This window comes from Lemur catta, chromosome 2 (assembly GCF_020740605.2).
Source record: "Lemur catta isolate mLemCat1 chromosome 2, mLemCat1.pri, whole genome shotgun sequence".
Lineage (NCBI taxonomy): Eukaryota > Metazoa > Chordata > Mammalia > Primates > Lemuridae > Lemur > Lemur catta.
In genome coordinates, this window is record NC_059129.1 from 61,220,977 (window position 1) to 61,245,607 (window position 24,631).

Below are 24,631 nucleotides of genomic sequence, written 5' to 3' on the forward strand. Positions count from 1 at the left end.
CAAAACTCATTCTAACCCAGTACCTGGTTTCAATTCTTCCAGTTGTGTTCCCCTGCACAGCTCAGGCAGCAAACTGAAGAGCTCTGTGCTACCATTGATAAGGTCTTACAGGATTCCTTGTCTATGGTAATGCCTTAGAGTAGAATGTGCAATTCAAATATTTGCTTTGCTTCTCTTCATTTTCCTCTACTTTAGTATGATACCTTACAGGCTTGTCCTTTTCTTTTTCTTTCCTTCTTTCTTTCTTTTTTTTCAGTATTCCTCTGATTCTCCTTCAAGGTCCCCACAGACATTGTTGGGTTCTGACACAATCAAAGTATGTATATATTTTAATATAATTTACTGAATCATAAGATTTACTAGATCAATGATTTTCAAATTGCAAATCAAAGCTCACTAGTGAATTGGGAAATTAATTTAGTTAATAGCAATAATTTTTTTTAGCACTCATATTTTTTTTTTATTTCAATAGATTTAGCGGGTACAAGTGGTTTTTTATTACATGGATGAATTGTATAGTAATGAAGTCAGGTCTTTTAGTGTACCAGTTACCCAAATAGAATATATTATACTCAATAGGTAGTTTTTGATCTCTCCCTGCTTCTTGCCCCTTTCCCCTGGCTTGAGTCTCCAAATTCCATTATACCACTCGGTATGACCATGTACACCCATCGTTTAGCTCCCACTTATAAGTGAGTACATGCAGTAGTTGTTTTTCTGTTCCTGAAGATATTTCAGTTAGGATAATGGCATTCAGTTCCATCCAAGTTGCTGTGAAAGACATTGTTTCATTCTTTGTTATGGCTGAGTAGTATTCTATGGTGTGTGTGTGTGGACACACACACACACACACACACACACACACATATATATGTATATATACACACATATATATATATACCAGATTTTTTTAATTCACTCATCAGTTGATGGGCACTTAGGATGATTCCATATCTTTGTAATTATGAATTGTGCTGCTATAAACATATGAGGGCCATTACAATTTTTTAAATAGTAAAGTATTAGACTTTATTCTTTTTTTAAAATTTTTTTTATTTCAGCATATTATAGGGGTACAAATGTTTAGGTTACATATATTGCCTTTGCCCTACCTGAGTAAGAGCTTCAAGCATGTCCATTGCCCAGATGGTGCACACTGCACCCATTCAGTGTGTATATACCCTTTCCCTCCTCCCCCCTCCCATCTGCCTGACACCCGATGAATATTATTACTATATGTGCACTTAAGTGTTGATCAGTTAATACCAACTTGACGGTGAGTACATGTGGTGCTTGTTTTTCCATTCTTGTGATACTTCACTTAGTAGAATGGGCTCCAGCTCTACTCAGGATAATACAAGAGGTGCTAGATCACCATTGTTTTTTTGTGGCTGAGCAGAATGCCATGGTATACATATACCACATTTTATTAATCCACTCATGTACTGATGAGCACTTGGGTTGTTTCCACATCTTTGCAATTGTGAATTGTGCTGCTGTAAACATTCAAGTGCAGAGGTCTTTTTTATAGAATGTCTTTTGTTCTTTTGTGTAGATGCCCAGTAATGGGATTGCTAGATCAAGTGGTAGTTCTACTTGTATCTCTTTGAGATATCTCCATATTGCTTTCCACAGAAGTTGTACTAGTTTGCACTTCCACCAGCAGTGTATGAGTGTTCCTATCTCTCCGCATCCATGACAACATTTATTGTTTTGGGACCTTTTGATAAAGGCCATTCTCACTGGAGATAACTGATATTTGATTGTGGTTTTGATTTGCATTTCCCTGATGATTAGAGATGTTGAGCATTTTTTCATATGTTTTTTGGCCATTCGTCTTTTTTTTTTTTTTAAATCTTTTATACCTTCTTGTCTAATTTTCTTCAAAACAGCTTATTTCTGGATATCACTTTTATATTCAGTCAGATTCTGTTTATTGGGAACCTTAAACCATTTATAATTTTTGTAATTCTTGTTATATTATGACTAAGTTTTGCTATTTTATTTCATGCTTTCTATTTAAACTGTGTTGTTTTCTTTTTGTCTTTCCTGCTTCCCTTTGGATATTTTGACATGTACTGGTTTAAAAATTTTATTTTATATTTTGTTGCTTTTGATAGCTATACATGCATTATTAAAGACAATGATTATATTTGTTTTTCTATCAATTTTAAAACTTACAGATGCCTTTTTCTAAAATTTTATAAGTACTATAACACTTTTCACTTTCTAGCTGTTTTTAATCAGCTATACAAACACCACACAGAAGCACACACACATATAATTTATTAGCATTTTTTGAATTTTTGTCTGAATTTATATGTTTGTACTTTTTCTTGATGTTTAGAGACTTATTCTTTACTTAGATCCTTATTTCATGCACATTGATAGCTTTCTCCTAGACTTATTATTTTCTATTCAGAATCTTACTGAAAATTGTATTCAACAAGGACTTTTTATGTAGATTTTGTGGTCTATGTCCACATTAATATCTTTATTTTGTCTTTTGATTTAAATTATAGTTCTGTTGGACATAAAATTATAGGTCTTTTCTCTTCAACCTTTTTGCCCCAGGTTCTTTTTCTTCAACAGCATACTTATGAAGTGCTTTGTCCACATGATATTTGTCTCTCTGCTGTAAACTGATCATTTGCAGAGTAGCTCTGCAAGCTTTTGAAATTTTGCCTTTATATATGATCTTACTGATTTTCCTTATAATGTGTCTAGGTGTGCATTTTTTTTCTTAGGTATCTTGATCGGTACTCTGATTTTTCATCTGAAGTCTTCAATCTTTTCTTCTCCTTACATTCTGGATAATTTTTAGACATTATGTTTTCAAATATTTCTTTTCCCCTGGGACTCTTATAATTCTGATTTTGTCACTTTTGATTCCATGCTCCATGTCTCTTATTCTTCATATTTTTCTTCCATTAATTACTTTCTAATTTCTTTGAGTATTCCTTGATCTGATAGTCCAGTTCAAGAATTTGTTCAGTGTCTATTCTGTTCTTCAATTCCTATATTATGTTATTTGTTGTAGCATACATAGTTTTTTTCTTTTAAAGTTAAGTTTATTGAAGTATAATTTAATCACTGTAAAATTCAACCTTTTAGGGTACAGTTCTATGAAGTTACAAAGAATCCAATTGTGTAACCACCACCACATTCAAGATACAAAATATTTCCTTCAACTGAAGAAGTTCCCTTGTGCTCCTTCTTGGTATATCCTTCCCTCCAACCTAAGTACTGGGAAAACACTGGTCTTTTAATCTGTCCCTATACTTTTGACTTTTCAAGAATATCATATAGTACGTTGTCTTTTGACTCTCTGTTTAGTTGAAGGCATTCAAGATTTATCCATATCATTGCATGGATCAGTAGTTCATTTCTTTTTATTACTGAGTGGTATTCCATTGTATGGATATCTTTTATTTATCTGTTCACCAGTTGATGGATGATTGGATCATTTCTAATTTGGAGCTATTACTAATAGTGCTGTTAAAAAACATTTGTAAACAAGACTTTGTATGGACATATACTTTCATCTATCCTGGGTAAATACCTAGGAGTGGAATGGCTGAACCATTCTTTTCTTTTATAGCATTTACATTTTTCAAATGTTTTATTATTTTTCCATGGAAACTCATATTTCCTTGTGTATATCAGCTAACTTAGCTGTAGGTATGCCTGGTGCCTGGGGTGACAGACACTAAAGCCCAGGTCCTAGAATTTGCCAATTCTGCTGAGGTTTATTTATTTTTTGAAATAGTAGGAGAAAATACCTCAGAATGGAGCAGCACCAAAGTATCAACCAGTTCCCACTTGCTACCTTTTCCTCACCCTGGTGACCCTGACCCTCTCTTCTGCCTACCTGCACCTCTGCTTATGGTATACATCTCTTCCAATAGCTGTCCCAGTTGTTATCACTGAGGAAGGGATCAGGGGACTCAACAGAAGCTGGCAGTTGTCCAAGCCTGAAGTTAACCATTCTCTTCTCCCCCACTAGGCTGAAGGACCACCTTGACAATATCTTCATAGTTACTTCTTTTTGCTATCCTTAAATTTCACTCCCTTATTTCACCCCATTGTTCTCCTTATCTCTGACGTTGAAAAATGTCATGACATGAGAAAGCAGGGACAAAAAACTATTTGAAATGTTAGGATGTAAATGGGAGAAGGAAATTAGGCCGGTAATGGGGTAAAGGAAGAATTTTTTGTTTGCTTTTTGAAGCTGGGAGTGACAAGATAAAGTTTGTATACTGGTGGGATTGGTCTCAGTAGAGAGAGAGGTACTGATCCTACAGAGGAAAGGGAAATACCAAAGGACAAAATTCCTTCAGAACTGCATAGAACCTGGAGCCTAATTCAAATAGGTATCTGATATGGTCTGAATGTTTGTGTCCCCCCCAGAATTCATATCTTGTAATAATCACCAATGTGAAGGTATTAGAAGGTGGGGCCATAGAGAGACGATTGGGTCAGGAAGATGGAGTCCTCATGAATGGGATTAGTACCCTGAGAAAAGAGTCCCAAGAGAGGGAGACTCTTGGCTCTTCCACCTTGTGAGAATACAGCAAGAAGAAACCATCTATGAACCAGAAAATGTGTCCTCACCAGACACTGAAACTGCCAGTACCTTGATCTTGGACTTCTCAGCCTCCAGACTGCAAAATAAATTTATGTTGTTTATAAGCTACCCAGTCTATGGTATTTTGTTATCATAGCCCAAATGGACTGAGACCCTTTGATAAGAAGTTGGAAATATCTATCTTTCATTGTAACAGGACAGAAAATAAAGGACATGACAGGTACAGATATAAGAATGTTTGTAGGCTGGCAGTGGGAAAATGAAGAATTTTATAACTAATATCTCTAGTTAATTATTTCATAGCTAATACTTTTCAAGGAAGTAAGTTCTAAGATCAGTAACTTAGATTAAGGGGAGAAGGTGTGTTGCTCTACATACTTGCCAATAAATAAATAAATAAATTTAAAAAGAAAAGGTGTGATGGGAAAGAATTTGAAAAGGAAAAAGTTGAAAAAAGTTATATATTTTGTTTTCAATTCTTCTTCTCTAGTTTCCTCTATAAGTCCTTTATTTTAACACTGTCCAAACCATATTTTCCAAAGTCCTTGAGGTCCTACCCATTCTAAATGCTCACTCCTGATCTGAGATGACATAGCAACAGTCCTCTTAAATGCCTTCTTTTCACACTGCCCAAATCATTTTTTTCCAAGGTTCCTAAAGTCCTACCCATTACTATCAGTGCAGTCCTGATCTGAGATGACGTAGTAACAGAATTTGAGACAGGTGATCACTCTCTCCTCTTTGGTATACTTTCCTCTAGTGCCTTTTAGAACATCATTCTCTGTCAGTTTTTCTCCTGCCTCACTTTTCATTATTGTTTTTTAGCCTCCTTTCCTGGCTCATGTTCTTCTTCCCAAACTACTTATGTTGTAATGCTCTAACGATCAATTCTCGGACTTCTCATTTCTCTCTCTGTTCATTCTATTGGTGTTCTTGCCCAGTTGCAAGTTTTGAAAATGAAGTATATATATGCTGACAACTCTCAAATTTATATCTCTAGTCCAGGATTCTCTCCGAAACTCCAGATTTCCGACTACCTACTCTTAATTTCCATTTAGATTTCTAACAAATGTCTCAAACTCAGTATGTGTAAAAATAAAGTCTAGATTTCCTCCCACAAAAACGATTCCATATGCTGCTGTCCAATCTTCATTGATAGAATTTCAATCTTTCATTGGCTCAAGGCCAGAAACTTTGACATCAAATCATACTCTTCTCTTTATCTTCCATTCCACATCTCTTTTGTTGGAGATCCTACTGCTACAGCTTCAAAATATGTGGAATATGATTATTTCTTGCCTTTTGCACTGCCAAGCCATCATCATGCTTTACTAAATAGTACAATGGTTTTGGCCCTATCCACTTGCCTCACTATAATCCATTACTAACACATCAAACAGAGAGATCTTTTTAAAGCATAAGACCCCAACAATTCCATGATCTGCTCTCCTCTGACCCTCTCCTTTACCCACCCCAGGCCTGTAGCCTCCTTGCTATGCCTTGCATATGCCAAGCATGCTCCTGTCTTAGCACTTTTATTTAATAGTTCATTTTCAAATGAATTATATCATATTTTACAGTTTCTCATTTTCTGTAAAAATTGGCAAGTTTAACATTTACCTCTAAAATCATGATTAAGAATGGTTGTTTTCAGTCTGGTTCTGAAAAAAAAGAATTCTGGATTCTCTATGGGTCTTTTTTGGTTGTTTATTATTTCTCCTCATTCTCCCTTACATTATCTTGCCTCTTTGTGTATCTGAATCTGATTGTGTGCTGGATATTCTATTTGAAAATTTGTTTATAGAAATTATTTGAGACCTCAGATGACATTATCTTCCTATAGAAAGTCTTTTCTTTGCTTCTGCCGAACACTTGGAGAACTAGCAAAAGATTACCTTTTAATTTAAAGTTTTGAGATTTTTTTTTTCTAGCCAATCATTTTCAGATGATTTGAGACCAGGCTAAAGATCATGTGAGGTCTTCTGGATCACTCTTACTCCTGGGGCTCAATTCATTCTTGGCAAGTCCTGGTCTCTGACTTTTATCTCCCTATACCTATGAAATATCAGAAGTTTGGGTCAGTGTTTCTCAAGCAACTCATTATTATCTGCAAACATCCCCAGGGCAGAAGCTAGACTTTTAGATTCCCATCCTCGCCTGATCTTGCCCATTAATTAATCACTATTCTTTTAGCTTATTGATATCTTTGATAAGATATTTTTTAATATTTTGTTCAACCTATTTATTGTCCCTTATAGGATTACTTCTAGTTCTCTGTCATTCTCAGAAGATAAAACCCACCTCTGGAGCTTCTCACTTGTTCCCTCTTCTTAGAATGCTCTTTGTCTAGAATCCACAAGGCCAACTCACTCACCTCCCTCAAGTTTGTGCTCAAATGTCACCTTCACTACATTGATCATCCTATTCAAAATTGCAAGTCCCCAGCACTTTTGACCTCTTTAACATCTGGGTGGTCCAGAAAAACACAAGGTGTTTGGAAGAAGCAAAGAAAATTTCCTCTGGGAGAATATATTGTCCTAGGCTGCAACTTTTTTCTGCTCTTTTTCATTGCATTTATCACATTCTAACATATGATATAATTTACTTATTTATTATCTTATTGCCTATTTTCTCTCTTTCTAGAAAGTAAGCTCCCCAAGGGCAGGACATCTTCATCTGTTTTGTTCACTGATAATTTTCAAGGGTGTGGAACAGTGTCTGACACACAGTAGATACAAAATAAATATTTGTCGAATGAATCAAATAGCCATTTCATCTCAGAAAATGGGCCCACAAGAGAAAAATCAGGGGCTCACCAGGAGTGCACATTTGAAGTTGATAGTGATTAATTTAAAATAAAATCAATTAGTTTGGTTAAGTTTCCCCAGCAATGTTTTGCTTCTCAGATGCGTACGAAGCAAAATGGATAATAACTCCCATCTAGAATTTTTTTCCCTTTTTTGTAAGTGAATTTATTACAAGAAGACTGGGAGGTAAGAAAATGAAAGTATTAAAATTATTGAGAATATGAAATATATGTATGCTAAGAGATAGGTAATAAAGCCAGAATGAAGGTGGTTAGGCTCTGTGCTTTGGAAGTCCCATTGAAGCGGATGTTGCATTGGTGGTTACTGGAGAAATGAAATGGTGGATAGGAGGAAAATTGCTGACAGTGGGACATTTGAAAGTAAAATTTCAGAGTTTTTCCATTTTATTGGTGGAGGTAAAGTCCAGGAATGGTCCTGGGAGTGAGTGATTGAAATGGAGTCGATGAGAATATCTTGGGAATTGAGCAGTTCAAAGAATTGAGAGAATAGATAGAAATTTCTATATGAATTTTGAAATAGCCAAAAATTATGGATGTCGTGTGATGTAGGAACTATCATGATCCATGAATTAGCATCATCAGTAATTATATAAGAGAAAATTACCAGAAAGCTGATATATAAAAACAATAAAAAGAATAATAAAGTGATACAATTTAATAAAATAATTTTCAAAAAAGATTTTGGATAGAAAAGAGAAAGTGATGTTTAGAATGTTTAGAAAAAACTGAACACATCCCAGAAGTTGAATCTTTTATTACTTACTTGATTATTTCAGAAGTATAATTATTTTTATTTTCATACAGACTCCTGCAACTCTTCCAAGAGCAGCTGGTCGAGAAACAAAATATGTAAGTACCTTTATAATTATACATACTGCTTTTTTAATGGGTGCCTGTATATGCTTTGGAAGGAATACAATTATATAGTCACTTAAATTGAATTAATTGACTTTTTTTATAAGTGGAGAAAGGTAGGATGGTATGATTGGTCCAGATATGGAAAACCAGCTTATGTCAGGGACAGAGCATCAGGTAAGTTTATCAAATAAATTCCTTCTTAAGCGAGGTCTAGTTTGGTAAGTTTAGCTAAATAAAAGAGAACAGCAATACCTGCTTTCCGTCTAATTATGAAACCTTAGATGCCATTTTAGTTTTTGCAATGCTTTACTGTGTTTGTAAAATAGTCAACTCATATACTTGAAAAATTAAGATTTGTCAGATTTTAATGTGCTTTTTAGTTTAATTCATTATTTGTTGCTTTGCTGCACTTAAATTATCATCAACTAAACAAATTTCCAGTTATGAACAAAAATAGATTAATAATGGATGTGTAGATATGAACTCACACTTAGTTCAAATAATTATGGGGAGCTGGCTCTGAGTTGGTCACACACACACACACACACACACACACACACACACACACAGCCTCACCCCATTCCTGCTGTTCACTCACTTAATAATTGCATTTTCCGTCATGTAGTTAACTTCTGCTTCTGACCAAACATGTTCTAGTAGAAGATTTTCCCCTAAGCAAATGTTCAGTTTTAAGTATAAAACCAACCAGTAAACTATTCCTTTCAATTGCACATTATACTTTTAATATGTAGTTTTTATCATCATCGTTATCAAGAGTAAATAGTTATTAAATGTGTATTTTGTGCCATGTCATCATTGCAATTTATGTATTTCTGTCTTTGTTTGAATCTTCCTAAGTGAAGTAATAAACTGGGTGAAATTAATAAATTTTACCACATTCAGAAAATTATGTTTAGAGGATATGAGTAGGAACACAGCTTACGGCATTTTCTGGAAGTTTTCACTGTTATTTTTCATCATTATTGGAAGGCATTTGGAGTAATACTTAAAAAGAGTGGAGGCATTTAGTGGACTAGACCCAAGTTTAAATCACAGTGTTGCTTCTAGATAACTGTCTGATCCTGGGAAAATCACTCTCATTTTACCTTTCTGTGTCTGGTTTTCATCTATAGAATGGGGATATTAAGTAATTTTCTTATTTGGTTGATGTAAGGTTTACATTAGTGAGTGCATGAAAACCCTTAAAGCTGTCCTACACATAGGAATTGCTCAATAACTAACAGTTCTTCCCTTCCTTTCCCCTTTTTTCCTTTACTTTTGCCTTTATTCACACCTCCTTTCTTCTCTTCCTTCCACCTATCTTTGGATGACTAGAAGCACCATGATTTAATCAAGTTCCTTGATTCTTTAGTGGGTACAAGAAAGTTCCCTAGAAATTTTTCTATACTATTTGTGACTAATACATTATATAAGAGCCAGACATAAGAAAAAGTAGCTAGAAGTTTTTGTTCTCTCACCTTCTTCTCTCATCTGCCCCTGCTTTTCAGCAAAATGCCTCTGATTAGACTAGTTTTCAATAGGTTTAGAGAGCTGATGTCTCCACTTCCCACCCCCACCCCCATGGTGGTTAATTTCATAGCAATTGAAATAATTCTGGAGCAGCTGCTTCAATCTCTGTAGTAAGAGATGACTTTAAATTATTCTTTATTTTCGATCAATTATCAGACTTCATTAAAGTAGGTTAACTTTCAGATCCATAAATTTGTGAGAGCATTTATTTGAGTCATTCAAAGTTAACACTGAATCATCAAACAGATTTAGTATAGACTAGAAAAATATAAACTCTGATTCAGACATGATTCTTGACATGATTAAATTTTGTTTCTTGAGTGAGAAGCTTAGTTTTTACTTTCTCCTACAACATGGCATTTGAATTGTTGTGGTGCTTCAAATATGTTCACATCTTTCGGAAGATCATAGGGATCATTTTAAGATGGGAGGTAAAAACCAATTTTTTGGTGCCAACCCATAGATAGGTTGCATTTTTAAATACTCAGGTGTGGTTATTTACTAAGTGATGTCCAATACATTTATTTAGAGAAGAAAAAATGAAATTTTAGAAAATAAGTCTACTTTAGCTATAAGCCTTTATCTTATGTGAACCATCTGTCTTAAATGCAGCATGTTCTGATTTTTAAAAAAGAATGGAATTATAATATTTTCTTTTAGAAATTCCAATATGCATATTGACTGAGCTATGGGATGCCTTACCTTAAGTATGAGTTTAATAGCTTTCCCTTATTGAATTTATGTCTCACTATATTTTTCTCCCTTCTGTCATGGAAAATCAAAAGCAACTGAGAAGTCTATGGACTTTAACATTTCAATATTTCACCATCTCTCTTCAAAACTTTGGAGAAAGTGGGCATCTTCAGAGTATATACCTGCTGGGATTTGGTATGTCATTGACTTTGTAGAGATTCTTAGATTAAATTCAAAAGCAGGGATCACACAGCTTACCAACTCCTGCACCAAAGAGGAGGCTGAACAAAAGGAAGACTTAAATTAGAACCAAGAAAAATAGTTTTGATACACTTGAGGATATCATGAACAAATTAATACTGACCACCTAAAATCCCTATTTCTGGAGGCTCTTTAAAAGTGTAGTATATAATCTATGGATTGTGAATGATTAGAAAAAATAGTCACTATTTTCTAGCTGTCTTATTCAATTTTCCACTTTTGTTCGTGGATCCAACAAATACTTATTGAATGTCTGCCACGTACTAGTCACTGAGGAGTCACTGGGGTGAGAGGAATGAGCACAATGACAAGGTCCCAATTTCTGAAGTTTATATTCCAATAAAAGCGACAGACAGCAAACAATTAAAATAGTAAATGAACAAGATACTTTCTTGCAGAAATAGAGGACAGCTGCTGGCCAGAGAACCCATTGATGTTAAAACCAACTTACAGAGCTGTTAGTATTCAATGGATTAGTATATTCATAGGATTTCCAATCTTCCTGGGATAATTATAATGATTTAATTAGATTGTATGACTAATTCCTCTTTATGGGCCTTTGGTGAAAGGTTGTCTTCTCCCAAAAAGAAAATAAAAAGAAAATCAATGCAAAATAATGTTTCTTTATTTGGTTATTTATTGCACATATTATGATACTTCACACAGTCTGTTTTTTAGGATGACCCAGGCACACTAACAGCAACATTAATTTAGACTAATTCAAGGTTTTTTAAATTTATGGTGTGCTTGAATTGCAAGCTATTTTAAAGTAATTTAATTGATATTCTCATAAGTGCCACAGAATTGAAACTAACCTAACATGTAGGTAATAATCCTTAGGTTACTTGCAGGGTTGATTAATTTATCACTGATATTTCACTTTATTCTTTTCAGTAGATACTAAGTTCAGCAATAAAAATAATTAATATTTTGAGTTCTTACTTTGCAAATAAGTCTTAACTATCTCATTTAAACAATACACCAACCGTATGAGGTGTATATTATTATTACAAAATCTCCATTTTACAGAGAGGCAAAATCCAACCCAGGTTTACTTCATGTCAAAGCCTCTGCCATTAATACTTGCGTGCACTTATAGAAGCTAGAAATAGTGTGTGTTCTTTAAATATTTTACCATTAGTATTTATACTCTAGGTCTAAACTTTGAAAGGATTATTTCATATTTGGTCACATTTACATCTAAAATGATAATTTTTTACTATTTCCAAGGCTTTCAATCACTTGCTTAAATGTAAATTAACTCATAATTTATCAGATAATATATGAGAGATGATTTCTCATGACACTTATTTTTAAATAGAGTTTCTTTTCCTCTATGTAAAGAAATGAATTTTCTGTTAAAATTTCTATTTCATTCTATCAACTTTGGAGGGGAATTTTTTTTTCTTTGTATTATGCTTGCTTTTGTGCATATTTATTATTTTTCATTAACTGCTACTAGCATAAATTCATTTCACTTGTATAATTCAAAACCACAGTATACTTATAAAGAATAATATCAGAAAATAGAGCAATTATTTGGGCCCATTATTAATGCATCAAAAAACTTTTAGTTGAAATCACACTATTGATAACAACTTATTTCATAAATTCTCTACATTTCATGAATTACTTTTAAGTGTGGGGGAAATAACCGAGACAGGCTTATTAAATATTAGATAGCATCCAGCTAAGATCTCATTTTAATGAGCTTGGGAGACAGAAAAATGTCGTTACAATGGAAGTATATTGCTTCCAAAATATCACATTGTTATTAAAAAATATGTCAAATTTTATTAAGAATATATCCCACCTATATATAGATATTCAAATAAAGGTCATCTTCTCCAATTTAGCCAGCTCACACACTCCTCTTGTTGCTATGCTTGGCAATGTTGCTATGCTGGAGTGTTTCAGAGGTGATGTGCAAGAATGCAGTCATAGGTCTTAGGGTAAGAGGTGACTTAAATCTAACTCCAGGTCCAGATCTGCTTCTGTAGGATGAGGCCAGAGATTTGATGAATTATAGGAGGGATTATGAACAATTTAAGCAAGAAATTCCACTCTATTGATCATTCTCATTTATTTCCTTTTTAATGGTTCATAAATGTTTTTGAAGTGTATGTGTGTGTGAAAGGGTTGAGGAGGGAATGGAAGATAACCATCTGGGTTCTGCTACCTGAGGAGGCAGAGGAGATTAAATGAGACACGCTTCTGCCTTGTGTCCTTTTCACTTGCATTTTAGACTTCATCAAGTGTGAAAGTGCCCTATTGCAGACAGACTTCCCTGTTGATCTGATCTTTTATGTTTAAATTTGCACATAAATCCATGCTGTCACTTGTCACCTATTCCCACTTATTCTGTCTACTGATTATGTTCATGACAATTTGGAATCATTTCCTATCTTAAGGAGTCAAACTTTTAAAATATATTGAAATCTACTTTTTATATTTAGATATTGTGGGGGTTATATTACTAGCTTAGAAAATGGTCTTTAGTGAGAAATTCATACAGGGCAAGATCTACAGATAGTGTGACGCGAGGAAGACATAATGTGTCATAATATACCTGGCCCTGGTGCATAACACTCATACCATGGGTTTTATTCTTTTGAGTAGTGTCTTATGCATAAATAACAAGAACACTCTCCAGGTAAGACAGTGTCTTATCATTGTGTAATTTTTTATGTCCTTAATGCCAAGTTTAACATTCAGTGATTATTGCCCAATTAATATTGTCTTTCTGCTTACCTGTGCATCAGTCTTGACTGGGAGAAATAACATAATTTAATTAGAACATTATCACTGATTAGAGTTCTTTGAGCTTTGAGTAAAGAGACTCAGGAGAGTTGGAGTCAACAGAGAAAAAGGGGAAGAGAAACATCTTGAAGATATAAAACCTATGTTATATTCAGGTGGGAGGGACGTGATTGCTGAAAAGGAAAAAAACATGCCCAAAGTAGAGTAACAGAGTACATATGGAAGAAGCAACTGCTTAACATTTCTTATCTAACCCAACTTGATTTTTTGTGCCAGTCCCTGAAGAAGGTGTCTGCTAGACTGATGCCAGACAAAAGGACACGTGTTGTGAATGGGGAAAGCTGCAGATTGCAAGAAATGGCAACCCTAGACAATGACTAAAGAGCTTGGTTGTTCTTTGTGTGTCTCTGGCATCAAGTCTTTGGGTAACAAAAATGGTTTCTCCAAAGCTGGCTTGGTACAAGTGGTTCCTTGTGTGGTAATTTGTTTTTCAATGGATTTCAAATCCTTACTTCTTTCCTTAGTCTTTGACTCTTTTCATTCCCAGGCACCCTAATTCTTTAATAGAGTTTTTTGAAACAAGAAATTTTGACTTTCATAATTTTTTGAGTGCTCTATTTGTTTTTAAATTTTTTAACATGATGATACAATGGCGAAAATGCCATCTCTCTTTCTCTTTTCTTTTTTGTTCTTCTGTAATTAAAATGCTGCCAAAGGCTGTAGAATATAGATCATGAATTTTGTTTCACATGAGAGCCATTCTTACACATATCTCAAATATTGTTCTTCACAGTTAGCATTAACATGGATAAATATGAATGACCAAAACTTTAATGTGGTTCAAATCTGGTTTCAAGTTTATTTTTAGGTATCTCACATTGCTTCTCTACCTTTATGTAAGTGACTGATTGGCAGTTGTTCAGATGTAGCAGCCTCCTTCCACTACCTACTGCTCCAATCTCAACTCTCCAAACATAATTTTTCCTTACTTTTTGGAAAAAAATTGCTACAATATTGATAACATAACTATTGCTACAACATTTAATAAACAGTATTAACCTATAGTAGGCATGCACAGGGAGACTTCTCAAAGAGTTGGACATGATTGAGTTCATTGATACAAGCTGGTTATCTTAGTGATAATACATATAAGTCATTATACTTCCTCTTTGGCGAGTGAGATCTACATTTACTTTATACATATCCACTCTACCCTGAGATTTACATTTAATTTTGCTCTTTCTCTGAAAAGTTTCTCATAGCAGTGATATGGAGGCCATAATACTAGATGAAATAAAAATGCCTGGGGATGTCTAAAGCATCTTATAGTTATGTCATGATTCCCAGTGAAAGAATTTTTGGAACTTATGGAGATTGGATGTTTAGATTTTTCCCAATTTAGTTATTATGTTGTTTGAGCATTTTACATTTTGTCCTATAATAATTTGTACTATTTAGTACAATATACTGAAAAATGTTAGTACTACAGTCAAATTGTGTGCAAATACTTTATTGTTAATGTATAACCTCTCCTTTCCTATATTTCCTGTACATTTTTATATTGAGATAAAAATTTAACCACGTTTTGTTTTAGTCAATATATTCACATTTAATTCAGTATGTTTCACAGAAGCTATTCATTTAGCTTAGGGTATCCATAGACATTGCTCTTATTATTACTATAAGAAAAAAGTTGTTAAAGGGAAAAAATCTAAGATTTTAGGAGAAATCATTATTATTACCCATATTCCATTATGAGATTAAGAATGAAATGTTAGCTGAACTGAAGAAACACCATGATGGAAATTCTGAAGGGCAATTTTTATAAACCTTAGTGCACACTAACCTGACTCATAGCAATTAGAGTTGGGAACACTTAGCCAAGACACCCTGCTGCCATAAAGCACCAGGAATGGCAGCAAGCAGTGACAGTCTTTACAAAGAATAGCATGAGTCAAAAGGCAGAAAACAAACAATGTTGGATACAGTGTGCAAAGAACTTCAGGTGCCTTGTCATTATGTTTGGTGATTCATATTCCTACATACTTGGCAATACCATAAGAACCACTAAGCTTTCAGTTTTCAGTTATTGTTCATCTCTCAGCGAGTGAAAACAATAATGATACATCTGTAATAATCTCTGAAATAATTGCAATTTCACAAAAATAGAACTGTTTCAGAAACACAACTTCATCTTGTATTTGCCAAGTATATTTATAAGTATGCATCTGTCTGTCGACCCCTTCTTCCCAAGGTTCAATGCTAAACTGATGTGGAAGTTTAACCTCCCATCTAAATGCATAAATAGTTGATAAAACATAACTGCTAAAAAATACATAACTGAACCTAAAAGAAAGAGAAAGCTCTGGATGCCATAAATGAAATGGTAGCTCTAAGTGGGACTATTAAGAAGAAGCTAAAGCTCTGGTAGAACACAAGTACATCAGAACCTAGGTTCTAAGAGCCAGGAGCTTAGCTTTTAACTTCTGTGATATAGCAAGTCTAAGACTTGTAAATGAATCCTTTGTGCACATTCTAGAGCCTAGAAGGCCACATTGACCATGAAGCATGAAAGGGAAAAAAGATAAATTCTTTTCGCCATACCTATCCTACACTCTTAAGTGGTAAAAAGAGTCACCCATGAGAAAATGAGAACCTAAACCTATGAAACATGAGGATGTGGGGATCTGCCACTCTTGAGGTTTAGGAACATTAGGATGAGGCAATAAAATGGTAAGTAGTCCAGAGCCAGTGCAACTAACTCCCAGGGCCCCACAGGGGCAAATGTACTGTAGGGATGGTTTTCCAACCAGGGCTTCTTGGGTATCTAAAGAAGTCATTACCAAAATTACTCTGACTGAAGATGAGCTCAAAATAAAAAATGAAAAATGACTAAAGGACATCATCGGGAGAGATATGAGGGAGAATCAACCAATATAAGCAACAGGAAATTTAGCAAGGAGGAACTATAACATGTCTGGAAAAACATGGAAAAATATTTAAAATGTTAAAAAAATAAAGTCATTTAAATATCAAATTCAATTGCTATGTTAAATATACTAATATACAATTGAAGAAATTAGTTAATGCTCAGAATTTTATGCAAAAACCACCCAAGATACAGAATAAAGAGACAAAAATATGAAAAAGAGTTTGGGAGATATAGGGGGAGAATTGAGAAGGCCCAACATACAGTCATGTGTCATTTAATGAGAGGGGTATGTTCTGAGAAATGTGTCATTAGATGATTTTATCATGGTATGAACATCAGAGTGTACTTACAAAGCTGGATGGCATAGCCTACAACACACATCTGGGCTATATGGTATGGCCCGTTGCTCCTAGGCTATAGCTGTCTAGCATATTACTGTATTGAATACTGTAGGCAGTTGTAACAAAATGGTAAGTAAGTATTTGTGTATCTAAACATGGAAAATATATAGTAAAAATATGGTATGAAAGATAAAAAATGGTACACTTGTTTAGGGCACTTATCATGAATGGAGGTTTCAGGACTAGAAGTTGATCTGGATGAGTCAGTCAGTGAGTGGTGAGTGAATGTGAAGGCCTAGGACATTGCTATACACTATGGTAGAATTTAGTCTACACTAAATGTGTAAAATTTTTTTTCTTTAATAATAAGTTAATCTTAGCTTGCTGTAACTTTTTTTACTTTAAAAACTTTTGAAGTTTTTGAGCTTTTTGACTCTTGTACTTAGCTTAAAACACAAACACATTGTACAGCTATACAAAAATATTTTATTTCTTTATATCCTTCTATAAGCTATTTTATATTTTTACAATTGTATTTATTTATTTTTTTACTTTTTAATTTTTTTTGTTAAAACTAAGACACAAGCACACACTTTATCTTAGGCTTACACAGAGTCAGGATCATCAAGACATCACTAGGCAATAGGAATTTTTCAACTCCATTGTGATCTTTTGGGACCATTGTCATATATGTGGTCTGTCATTGACCAAAACATTGTTATGTGGTGCATGACTGTATATTTAATAGAAGCTTCATAAAAAGAAATTAGATGCAATGGGAGAAAGACAATGTTTGAACAGATAGTCATGCAGGATTTTCCAGAAAATATGCATCTTCAGAATGAAGGAACACACGAAGTCCCAAAAAGGATTAATAAAAAGAAATCTACCCCCAAGCCACATCATAGTGAAATTACAGAATGTCATCGAGAATAATGTTAAATACCAACCAAATGTGAAGACAGATGATCCTCCAATTGTAACATTTAGACTTATATTCACAGCAGAAGCCAGAGTCAGTAGGGTAGTATCTTCAAAAGGCTGAGAGATACTATCAGACGCTAGAATTCTATGTTCAGTTGAACTCTCACTCAAGAATGAGAACAAAATAAAAACATTTTAAGACACCATCCAAGATAGTAAAGTCTCCAAAACTACGAAAGCATTTACTTCAGTAAGAAGGAAACTAGGGAGGAGGGGGAAATGGGAAGTTATTATACTAATCGACAGAAATAAAGTTTTAATTAAACATGATAAGTAAGTTCTAGAGATCTGCTATATAACATTGCATCTATTGTCAACAATACTGTATTGTGCACTTAAAAATGTGTTAAAAGGGTAGATTTCTTGTTAAATGTTTTTTCCACAATAAAATAAAATTTATAAAAGGAAGGAAACTAAATTCAGATGGAAGGAGTGAATTATGTAAACAAATGATGAAGAGACAGTATTAAACTACTCTTTTCTTTAAACAATATTAAACACAAAATCATTTTCATTCCCAAATCATAAAAACTTTGATATGCTTTTATTTTAATATAAAGATACTTTAAGGAAATATTTTATTTGTTTCAATTTCCTATAAGTAAATATAAATATTAATAATGCCGGTATAAGTAAAATATGTAGTATACAAAAATGAAATATATAACCTTGAAGAATTTGTTTTTAATTTCAGAATATTATGGGGGCACAAACACTTTGCTACATATATTACCTTTGCACTACTTGAGTCAGAACTACAAGTGTGCCTACTCCCCAGAAAGTATACACTGCACCCATTAGCTGTGAATTTACCCATCCCCTCCTCCCATCTCTCACCTGCCTGACATCCGATGAATGTTACTTCCATGTGTGCACTTAAGTGTTGATAAATTAAGGCTAATTTAATGGTGAGTACATGTGATACTTGTTTTTCCATTCTTGTGATACTTCACTTCGAAGAATGGGCTCCACCTCCATCCAGGATAATACAAGAGGTATTAGATCACCATTGTTTTTTATGGCTGAGTAGTACTACATAGTTTACATATACCACATTTTATTAATCCACTCATGTGTTAATGTTCACTTGGGTTGTTTCCACATCTTTGCAATCATGAATTGTGCTGCTATAAACATTCTAGTGCAGATGTTTTTATCATAGAATGTCTTTTTTCCTTTAGTTAAATGCCTAGTAGTGGGATTGCTGGATCAATTGGTAGTTGTACTTTTAGTTCTTTGAGATATCTCCATATTACTTTTGATAGAGGTTGTACTAGTTTGCAGTTCCACCAGCAGTGTATGAGTGTTCCTATGTCTCTGTATCCACACCAAAATTTATTGTTTGGGACTTTTTGATAAAGGCCATTCTGACTGGAGATAAGTGATATCTCATTGTGGTTTTGATTTGCATTTCCCTGATATTGGAGATATTGAACATTTTTTCATATGTTTATTGGCCATTGGTCTATCTTCTTTTGAGAACTTTCTTTTTATGTCCCTTGATAGGGTTGTTTGATTTTTTTCTTGATGATTTTCCTGAGTTTTATGTAATTCTAATTATCAGCCCTTTATTGGATGTATAGCATGCAAATATTTTCTCCCATTCTGTAGACTGTCTGCTCTCATGATGGTTTCCGTGGCTGTGCAGAAGCTTTTTAATTTGATTAGGTCCCATTTAGTTGTTTTTGTTGTTGCTGTGATTGCCTTTGGGGTCTTTTTCATAAATTCTTCCCCTAGGCCAGTGTCTATTGGAGTTTTTCCAACATTTTCTTCTAGAATTCTTATAGTTTCATGCCTTAGGATTAAGTCTATTATCCACCGTGAGTTGATTTTTGTGAGAGGTGAAAGGTGTGGATCCTGTTTCAGTCTTCTACATGTGGCTATTCAATTTTCATAGAACCATTTATTGAATAAGGATTCATTTCCCCAGTGTATGTTTTTGTCTGCTTTGTCAAAAATTAGATGGCTATATGAGAATGATTTTATATCTGGGCTCTCAGTTTGTTCCATTCATCTATGTCTCTGTTCTCATGCCGGTACCATGCTATAATAGTTACTATAGCCTTGTAGGGTAGCTTGAAGTCTGGTAAATTGGTGCCTCCCAGTTTGTTCTTTCTGCTCAAAGATTGCTTTTGCTATATGGGGTCTTCTTTGCTTCCATACAAAGCATAAAATTATTTTTTCTAGATCTGTGAAAAATGATCTTGGTATTTTAATAGGAATTGCATTGAATCTGTAGATCACTTTAGGTAGTATAGACATTTTAACAATATTGATTCTGGTGATCCATGAGCAAGGAAGGCATGGTTTTCCATCTGTTTACATCCCCTGAAATTTCTTTTCTCAGTGTTTCATAGTTCTTCCTATGTAAGTCTCTCACTTCCTTCGTTAAATATATTCCTAAACACTTTATTTTCTTTAATGCTACTGTGAAAGGTATTATGTTTTTGATTTGATTCTCAGCTTGACTGTTATTGGCATATACGAAAGCTACTGATTTGTGTGTAATGATTTTGTATACTGAGACTTTGCTGAATTCATTTTTCAATTCCTGGAGTCTCTTGGTTGAATCTTTGGGGTTTTCAAGATATAATGTCATATCATCAGCAAAGAGTGATAGTTTAATCTCTTTTGCCCTCATTTTGATACTTCTGATTTCCTTCTCTTGTCTGATTTCTCTGGCAAAGACTTCCAGCATAATGTTGAATAGAAGTGGAGATAGAGGGTAACCTTGTCTGGTTCCAGTTCTAAACAGGAATGCTTCCCATTTTTCCCCGTTCAGTATGATGTTAGTTGTGGGTTTGTCATAAATGGCTTTTATCATTTAGAGGTATGTCCCATCTATACCTATTACATTAAGCATTCTTATCATAAAATGGTATTGAACTTTGTCAAGTGCCTTTTCTGCATCTATTGAGAGGATCTTATGGTCTTTGGTTTTGCTTTTATTTACATGGTGCTTTCCTTTTTAGGTTTCCTGCTGTTTTCACCTTTCTGCTCATAGGAATGCCTCTTTCATGTTTACTTTGGCCAGCCTAATGACTGACTATGTGACATGGTGATTGCCTTTTCAAATTGAATCTCCCAGGAATCCTGTATGTTTCTTGTACCTGGTTATCTAGATTTTTAGCTAGGCCAGGGATATTTCCTTCAATTATTATCTCAAGTAAATTATCCAACGCTTGTGTATTATTTTCTTTGCCTTCAGAGATGCCTATGATTCTTATGTTTGGCCTCTTTATATAATCCTACATTTCTTATATGCTTTGTTCATGCCTATTGCTTCTGTATTCTTTCTCTTTGACTGATTTGTTTAGCTGATAGGTGTTATCATCAAGCTCTGAGATTCTTTCTTCTGTATTAGCCAGCCTATTTAAGGCTTTCTGCTGTGTTTTATAATTCTTTGAATGCATTTTTGATTTCCAGAATTTCTGTTTGGCTTTTCCTTAATACTTCAATTTCTTTAGAGAATTTTTCATTCAATTCCTACATTGTTTTTGTGGCTTCTTTGTGTTGGGTTTCTATTTTCTCCTGAATTTAATTTAGCATTCTTATAATCCATATTTGAAATTCTTCATTTGTCATTTTAACTGTTTTGTTTAAGTTGGTATCTGTTGCTGAGGAGCTATTTATTTCTTTTGGGGGTGACTTTTCACTCTGATTTTTCATGTTTCCAGAGTTCTTTCACTTGCCTCTTTCACTTGCCAGAGTTCTCATCTGGCCTCTTGATCAAGGGCCGGGGGTGCTAGGGCTGGTTTATAGCCCCGTCTCCATGTCCCCAAGGATTGTTCCCTGACCACGTCTGGGAGATGAGCGCTGGTCCTGAATTGTCTTTGGGGTGCTTTAGCAGGTTTGATGTTCATGCATCATGCTCTTGGGTTACCTCTGATCTTTTGTCTTGACCTCTTCCCAAGAGTCCTCCAGCTTAAGCTCCAAGCTGGTGGATTGTACTTGTGGATATGAATCCATTGCTCCCTAACAGCTTGAGATGGAAGGCACTATGTTTATCTATGGTGTTGTTCCTGCTGTGATTGATTATAGTTTGCATTGAGGAGCCAGTTACTGAGGTCATCTATTGTGCCTGTGGTAGGCTTTGGTCTCACATGGCTATGAGTGGCTTGAGCCAAAATTACTTCCTGAGATACCAGGAGTGGAGGAGGTGCAGACTAGAAGGCATCCAGATGCAGGAATGCCAGCTCTCTGGTTCCTCGTGGCACTGCCCCATGGAATGACAGCCCTGTGTCCCGTTGCAGGCCTGAGTCATCCAGGTTGGGGAGTGGAGGAAAAACCCTTACCCTTTCCTTGGGCTCTAGAACTTCCTTGATTTGGTTTGTGCCAATTTCTCCCTTTTATCCTTTTCTCTGTCAGCTGCTCAGTTCCTCCTGGCGATGTCCCTGGATTCCACTGGTGTCAGTCCCTGTTGTCCACTCCCAATCAGCTATCACCCTCTGCTCCCCTCAGTCCAACCCTCAATTCCTCTGCCAGGAAGGTCTGACAAGCCTTGACTCTAGTCAGCCACCTTGAAGTCCCCTTCCAAGAATTTTTGTTACCATGTTATAGTGGCTATATTAAGATGATAAGAAGGAAAGCAACATATAAAATATCATATTCACTATTATGTGAGCTGAATAAAAATGCACAGAAAAAAATTATAAGGTAATATACCAAAAATGTTAAAAATCATATTTTTGGTGGCATAATGGTATTTATGCTTTATGCTTTCCAAAATCCTACAATGGACATATATTACTTTAATAATAAAAGAACTTCAAAATACTTAAAAAATATATTGTTTTACTAAATTATGAATTTCACTAAATAAACACCATGTCTATATTTTGCAGGCAAATCTCTCCTCACCGTCTTCTACAATATCTGAGAGTCAACTGGTATGTATCTTCTTGCTAAATCACAGATCTATTTCTGAAAATTCTGATCTCTTAAGACAGCTTTATTGGAGTAAATGTGAATAGAGAATAAATTTACTACATATAAATTTATTCACTTACTTATCTAATAAAAGCTTACTGAAACTTTACTAAAGCTCTATGGTGGTTGTTTTGGATGTGACAAGCACACATAAAATTATATACAGACCCCATCTGTCAGCAACTTACACCCTAGTAGTGGCATTAGAAGAGATTGGGTCAAAAGAAAGATGCTATTGGAATTTAGAAAGGAAATCTTACTTCTTGTTGGGAGAGATCCAAACAGGGATCAAGGGTCATGATTAATAATATAGGGTAGTTTCTGAATTTGAGGAAATGAGAAATGAGATATTTCATATGGGAGAGTTAGCATATGAATGATTTAACAGTGCTGAGCAATAGAAATATGTGAATAACAAAAGCAAGCCACATAGTGATTTTAAATTTTCTAGTAGCCACATTAAAAAGTAAAATGAAACAAGTAATGTTAATTTTAATAATCTAGTTTATTTAATGCTACATAAATATTATCATTCCTACTGATAGTTTGTATAAAAATTGAGATTTTTTTTTTTACATTACTTTTTTGGGTGAAAATCTTTGAAATCTTGTGTATTTTACACTTATAGCACATCTCAATTCAGACTAGTCACAAAGGCTAAACAGTGGGGCTAGGGGCTATATTAGGCAGCACAGATCTGGACTCTAGAATCTGTTATTTATAGATAAAAATTTGATTAAATAAGAGAATTACTTTTTCTTATAGTGTTTTGTATTTCTTTTTTAAATAATGTTTAGCAAATTGAAGCCATAACATAAATTTCCTAGATATCACTGGTTAAAGATTTTCTTTATATCTTTGAAACTTTATTGTCTAAAATTATAAATTCCTGAACAATAGACATCTTCAATAAAATTAGTGGGAATTTCTAGTAAAGCATTTAAAGACATTAAGACAAAATCACTGTTTAATACCGATTCCTCTCCTGCTTTTTAAGCAATTGTTTTTGTGTCCTATATTCACAGCCAACAAGTCATCTTGCCATTATCATGCCCAAAAGACAACAATATTTTTATTTGTAATACTTTGAAATCATAAAAAGCATAGTTTGTTAAAATAGCTTGATTCAATCAAACCACTGGAGTATACTGTTTATGTATATAATGCATATATGGCGTGTGTTTGAGTGTGTGTGTGCAATTTTAGTGCCAATTGGTTAGAACAGTGGAAATTGTGTAGTTTACTTGAAAGAATGCTGGAATCAGTGTCAGAAGACCTACCTTGTACTTCCTGCTCTAACATTAACTAATAGGCTGACGGCATAAGTCACAAATCTGAGACTCTGGAGTTCAATTTCCTAATTGAACAATGAGAGCATTCTATTACATACTTTCCAAGCCCTTCCAGTGCTGTGAATCTAGGGTTACCAAGACAGTGAAGTTGAAGGAGTTGCCATGGAAACAAGCACTGCAATAACAATGAAGTTGAACAGTGATTTCTCACTTTAGATATGGAAATATTACTGTAACTATTTTAATATTTAAAATAGTGATATATTTATTTCTTGAGAGTAATATATGGAAATCAAGAATGTTTTGAACATTCTCATATACAATTTCAGTCAACATCATGTACAAAATACAAATTTTAGATGTTGGTTAACTAACTATACACATGTGTATGTGTATATGTGTATTTTTTACATATTTCAGTTCTGGTTTAATTTCTAAAGAAATTATTTCAAAGGGGCAAATATATATATAATGCTTTTATAAAATGAGACATAGTAAAAACAACTCATTATGAATGTAATAAAAATACTCTTTTGACTAATTAAATAATCCTGTGTTTGTGTTCTCTAGGGGGAAAAATACAAAGCATTACTTTGACTGACCTTGATAGGTTCTTTGCATTTACTTGAGACCTTT

The 24,631-nt window shown here is 34.2% G+C and overlaps 1 protein-coding gene across 11 annotated transcripts in view; it reads left to right on the top strand.

Moving 5' to 3' along the window:
* LOC123632965 (muscular LMNA interacting protein) overlaps window positions 1–24,631 on the top strand; it is a 240,116-nt gene that overhangs the window by 152,068 nt on the left and 63,417 nt on the right. For 7 of the 11 annotated variants that reach the window (XM_045543764.1, XM_045543769.1, XM_045543771.1 and 4 more), the window contains 4 exons: window positions 43–126; window positions 257–316; window positions 8,220–8,264; window positions 22,619–22,663. In XM_045543764.1, coding sequence (XP_045399720.1) covers window positions 43–126; window positions 257–316; window positions 8,220–8,264; window positions 22,619–22,663 — 234 coding nt within the window. The remainder of the gene's footprint in view (window positions 1–42; window positions 127–256; window positions 317–8,219; window positions 8,265–22,618; window positions 22,664–24,631) is intronic. The other 4 variants (XM_045543766.1, XM_045543768.1, XM_045543770.1 and 1 more) reach the window with 2 other exon arrangements.